The sequence below is a fragment of the Vigna angularis genome, chromosome 1, assembly GCF_016808095.1.
Source record: "Vigna angularis cultivar LongXiaoDou No.4 chromosome 1, ASM1680809v1, whole genome shotgun sequence".
NCBI classification, from domain to species: Eukaryota; Viridiplantae; Streptophyta; class Magnoliopsida; order Fabales; family Fabaceae; genus Vigna; species Vigna angularis.
In genome coordinates, this window is record NC_068970.1 from 57938497 (window position 1) to 57944967 (window position 6471).

The following is a 6471-nucleotide window of genomic DNA, read 5'->3' on the forward strand; positions in this document are numbered from 1 at the left end:
CAACTTACAATAAGGTTTATTAGGAAAGAAGAGTTGACATTTTCTTGACTGTTTAATGAAATGTCGACTATATTTTAGAAAACAAAATATGGTTAATTTATTTACATTTTGCAAAAGAATTTTACTGATTAATCATTAGTTGACTGTTTTTTATATTGTTGGTTCTGTTCTTGTAATTCTATAAAAGTTCAAACGAAATGTTACATAAAATATTAGTTTATTTTAAAAATATTTTGACTAAAGGATTTATTTATAAGAAATAGAAATTTAAAAGAGTTTATTAATTGACGATGGATCAATCAACCCACAAAGTGGACTGACTCCTGTAAAAGAAAAATGAAAATAACTTATGATCATTTGTCCACGTGATATTTATTATTTTTCCTATATAATGCAAGATTTTAAATCTTAGATCGCAAAGTGTAAATTTTTGTTGTTTATTTACATTGTTATTTAATTAAAAAATTTATATAAAATTGTCTTTTTTATTATTATGATGTTAAATATTCATTATTAGAAATTTATTAGTCATCATGAACTATTTCTTTAACTATATTTTTTGTATCCACAATATCTAAATTTAAAATGATTGTCCTTAAAAATAAGTCTCATTTTTACTAACAACATGTTAACATATTCTTTATATAACTTTTGTTCATAACAAAATTTGATATAAAACTTTGTGACTTATTAAATATCCTTCTGTTGTATGAATTTTAAAATTTTAATCAATTATTTGAGTCTAGTTTCTCCAAGTTTTATAACTGTGAGTCTGACTTCTTGCTTATTGAATCTCAGTACTGTTTGTTTAAATTTAACATAGAAAGTATGTTAGTGAATCATCATCAACATTTCTACTGTGTTATTTATCTAAAAATTATGTGTTTCCAAGTTAATTAGGTTTGTGAGATTAATATGCTCCAAATTTTGAAAAAAGGTTATTTTTTTTTTTTGTTCAATGAACAAGGATCATTTTCTAATATTTATTCCTTTTTATTTTTCTTAACAAGTACATAAAATACTTGCAATAAATCTCTTTTGATTAAATTAGAAATGAGTTTCCATTTGTGGGAAACCCCAAGGCGAAGTTTCTTCCGGTGAAGAGGTGCTTTCAGTGGAACCAAACCCAAATTCGTCCAACCCATCAAAGAACCCTTCAGGTAACCCATCCAAACCACCGTCACTTTCCTTCACCAACCCTTCCACCGCCGCCGCCGCCGCCGCCACCGCCGAGGTCTCCTTCTCCTCTTCAAGCATAGGCAAATGCCCCTCGAACAGCGCCACGTGTCCGAACAGCTTGTCCTTCCGCGAAAACGTGGTTCCGCACGAGCACTTCCACGTGGCCTCTCCCCGACATTGTTTCATGTGACTCTTCAAGTCCGAGAGCACCGCGAAGCTCTTCTTCCGACACCGCTCGCACGACAACGTTTTGGGACAGTGACTCCTCTTGAAGTGGTTCCTCAGACAGAACACCGACTTCAACGGCCTGAACTTCTTGTGCGTCTTGTTGCGGTTGCATCCTTCGAAGGGGCACGAGAACCGCGTCGTTTTCCCACGCGTCTCGCCACGCGCCCTGCTCGCGAGCGCGTCCGCAGTCTTGAACTCGTCCCCGTGGGCGCGCATGTGCATCCTAAGGTTGGCGTCGCGCGTGAAGCCCTTCCCGCACACCTCGCAGAAGTGGAGGTGCTGCGCCAGGAGTTCCATCGCGTCCAGCTCCACCACGTTTGTTTGGTTGGTATTTGGGTTGGGAGAGTATTCCGACGTGGGAGTCTCCGAAAGGGAAAGCACGTCCTCCGACGCTGCGACTAAGGCTGCGCCGTTGGTGATGACGTGGCGAATTGCGGTTAGGATCTCGTTGGATACGATGTTCATTTGGTGGTGTGTGAGGAGAGTGTGAGATTGAATGGATTGGGAGACAAAGCTCTGAAGCGAATCCATTCGTGTGCTGAGTTGGGAGAGGTTGCGAAGGGAGACATGCAGGGAATCGTTGTTGAAGTTGATGTTGTTGATTGGGAACTGCTGAGTGGTGTTTGGCATGTGGTTTTGATGAAGTATTTTTTATGAGAAGATTATACTATGATGAGTGTAAGTGATTTCCATTAACACTACTTATATATGGTTTGATCTGATGTCTGTTGTACAAACTTGAAATTCAGGACTCCATTCCTTTTGTCCATACATGGCCACGTGTTGATGTCAATTCACAAACAGTACTGCTTTTATATCTTTTTTTACACTTTTTCTTTTTACCATCTTATTATTATACTCATTTTTATATTTGCACGAATCAATTTTGCATAGGTGGTGTTCTTAAAGAATTATTGGAATCATTAGAAATAAATAGTTTAATTATTTGTAATATATATATCGATTGTTCAATTTGGATTATGGATATGTATTTGACAGATATTTGTATTTGATATTTTATAATACTTTATTAATAAAATATTTAATTTATAAAGTTTAGAATTTTTTATGTTAATATATGGTTTTAATTTGAATTCATATAATAACTATTATATATTTATTTTATTTTTAAAAATTATTATACACTTTTCAACATACATATATCACCATATCACTCACTATCATACAGAATAAATATATCAACGTATAAATAAATATATATCATATATGATATCGTATTTGTAGATAATAGTTTTGAACTCATAATTTTCTCTATATGTTTTATCATATCATAAACTCTTTCCATATATAAATATATATAATTAATTAATTTTCAAGTTAATTAACAAATTTATTAATTTTGCCTATATAAAAAACATTTTCTTTGATTAAAACTTGATATAAAATTTTAAATGTAATCATATCGATTAAAAGTTTCTTTTTGGAGATTATATTTAAATAAAGTAAAAATAATTATAATTTACTTACTTATACATTTAATCTAATTGTTTTTCTTGGAAAATAATTTTTTGATACACCTAAATTTTTATATTTATTTGACACTATCTTTCTCTATTTTTTATTCTTTTATTTTTTAAAAAAATACAAAAATTTATACTTTTATAATCATTTTATCCTTATACTCTATGTCAAATGAATGTAAAAATATGACATGATACTATTACTCTTTTCTTTATGATTGAGGACATCTTCTTTGATCCAATTTACCTAATTTACATTAAAACATGAAAAAAATCATATGACAATATATGATATCCAAAAGTAATAAAATAATAAACTCAAAAAGTTAAAAAATAAATAATTATAATTTTTATAATATGTTAAATAGTTGTTCCAATATCAAGTTTATTAAAATAGTGTCGATTTGATTAATTACTACATTTAAATGTTAAAAGTATTCTCTACAGTGAGTTTATTATGATTTCATCTCAAAAGGTATTTTAATGAATTAAAAGAGGAACATATGTATAATTTATTTATTTATTTTAACCTTTAAATAGTATGAAATTTGTTGACGTACTACATAATAAAATTATTTATTTTCTAAAATGTATTTATTCACTACTGTTCGGTGGTGCAATATGATTATTAAAAAATGTTACTGCTGAGCCCGAAATCTTAGTTAGAAAGTAAAATATTTGGATTAATGATAAATAAAAAATAATTATTTTAAATATTTTTATAAATTATTTTAAAATACATTTTTATTTTACATATACTTTGAAATCATATATATTAGTTTACGTAAACTGGATCTTACATTGTATTGTATCCATCTCCGCATTCACAAAATGTTATACTTATCATACATTACAACAAAAATAAAAAATGAAAATAAATAATCATGATGTCCAAGAACTTGTTAGTTTTGAGACTTTGTCTCATTGGATAGTTAATAATATCATGATGTAATGAAGAATTCATATATTTATTAATGAGCTTCCCATATAACCAAAGTAGATTATCTTGTTTCGAAAATCAAAAAATAAAAAATAAAATTTATCTGAAATGGTAAATTTAAAATTAAAATATATTAAAAGAATGAATTAACTTATAATAATAAAGAAAACAAAATAACAAGCTCTTAAATTCTTTTAGGTAGCTCTAAGTTTATTGCAATGTGTTGGCATGTAAGTGTAAAACTTTATGTTTAGCTTTATTTCTGAAAAAGAGTCAAATATTTATTTATAAAAGCTTTTCTAAAGAGATATTATTAAGAACATACCCCTTAATCCTATTCCGCCGGCCAGCAGCCATATCTGAATTATTATTCCTTAATCGCGCGTTTATTTCCCCAACATACTTTTTGTGTTGAAATATACTTCAATTATTATCTACACTTTTCTTTTGCCAAATTATCTTATTATTATATCATCTTTCTTATTGGATCAACTTTAATAACAACTAATTTTCAATTAAGCTAATTTAAATTATGTGATTTATATGTTTTTATCATAAGCTAACACAAAACCATTATAGTTACAATGGTCATATTGTTATCATTATTAAAAACTATCACCATCAACATTGCGATTATCTTTATTAGTAGTGTAAATTCTACATACTAATAATAATAATATACTTTAAAACTAATATACATATATATAAAGTTACTCCAGAGATAATTTTATGAGGTTTATTTCTAATTTTCTTTTAAATAATGATTAAATGTATGTTAGTTATTTGAACCATTATATTAAGTGACGATAAAAATAATTTGATCCATCATTTTTAAAAGTATGACTATAATGTCAAAGAATACTATTCAATAAAAATTACTACACGTTAAGAATTGATGGTTGGAATTCAACAATTATACAGCAGAATCGGCAATATATTTGTGTATCTAACCTCATCGTGTCCGATTTGTGTATGTCAAATTCTAACGTCAACGTCACCCATCATCAACACACGTGGTCTTTTATTTTACATTTTTCCTAATTTTATTCATTATTATTTGAAATTGAAAGCCTTTACTCAAATTTTATGAAGTAATATTTATCAATGACAAATAAAATTATTTTTGTCGATACTGTGTTTGAATAAGTGTGACAAAAATCTCTATATTAATTGGATAAATATATAAGTATGTGCAATATATAATTTTTTTAACTGAATATAGAATGAAAATAGATATATACATATATATATATACATATATATATATATATATATATATATATCATCTTTATTTTCATACTTACTTTAGTACTTGTCCTCACTGTTGTTTTTATTATTAAAATACTTATAGTCTATTAAATAATTTATAAGTTATAAGTCAAATAATTAAAAAAATTATAAAACTAAAAGTTAAGAATTATATATAATATTTTTAGTTTTTAATTTTATAAAACAAAATTCACCTACACACTTTTTTTTCTTCAAATTGTGTAACTTGTCATGAAGATATGTTTATTCCTCTTTATTCTTTTTAATATTTTTATTTTTTTATATATAATTATTTTTATTTTTTAAGTTGTTATAATGGGTGTAATTTTATCATTACAATTGTATAAAAAAATTCATTTACTGTAATATAATAATTTAATGTAATTGTGATAAATCTTGTTTATAACCATGCAACAAATATTGAAATTCAAAAGATGAAATATCTATGATAAATTTAAATTATTATTAACTTAATCTCTTTTTTTTCGTGTGATTTTGTTGAAGTAGTGTAGATTTTATTAGTGTATAAAAAAATATATTTCATTAGAATTTAAAGAATGAAAATAAAGATACATTTAAAATATTTTTTAGTTTAAATATTTGTTTACCTTTTAGAATTTTTTAAGAATACTTTTAATTTTTATCAACTTTGTTTTATTAATGGTTGCAAAATTAACGAATATTTGATTTTCATGAAATTTTATTTGACACTCTAATGTGAAATGTATAAATAAAATTATAATTTTTTTATAGGATTAATTATATTTTGGTCCTTAAACTATAACACAATTCTTGATTTTGTTCCTATTTTTAACTTTGATATGGTTAAGTTTCTATATTTAAGAAATGCATGGATATAATTTTTTTTTTTCGTCCAATAGTGTTAATTGTATTTATGTAACAAACAACAAATAACATTGATGCAATCCATAAGTTCCATTACTCTCAACACCTTAAAAGATCAGCGTGATTCATCGTTTGTCATGTCAAAACACAATAAACATCATTAAGCGAGAAATAGATTAAAGAAACAAGAATATCACATTTTGATATTGAATTTTTTTATAAAAAGTAATTAATTAATATGGAAACCGTAAGAAAACGAGTACAAAGTACGAATATACCTTTTAATTGATGGTAATTGATAGAAATAAGGATGAGATAAAAATTTGATACCTACTGAAAAATTGAAGATTAAGCTGTTTCTTTATAGATGAGTATATCATTATTATTTCTATATATTATGTGACATGATTTTGATATTTTATTTTCTTATTTTTATTTACTATTGAGTTTAATTGTATAACTTTAAATAAATAACATAAATTGAAATTAGTACAGTATTTAAAATGTAAACGGTTGGATTGATAAGGC

At 26.3% G+C, this 6471-nt stretch overlaps 1 protein-coding gene across 1 annotated transcript; it reads right to left on the bottom strand.

Annotated features, from left to right (window-relative positions):
* Nucleotides 1-972: 972 nt before the first annotated feature.
* Nucleotides 973-2223, bottom strand: LOC108325699 (protein SENSITIVE TO PROTON RHIZOTOXICITY 1). The gene has a single exon (XM_017558798.2). The coding sequence runs from the start codon at nt 2035-2037 to the stop codon at nt 1048-1050; it is 990 nt and encodes a 329-aa protein (XP_017414287.1). The 5' UTR covers nt 2038-2223; the 3' UTR covers nt 973-1047.
* Between the last annotated feature and the right edge of the window lie 4248 nt (nt 2224-6471).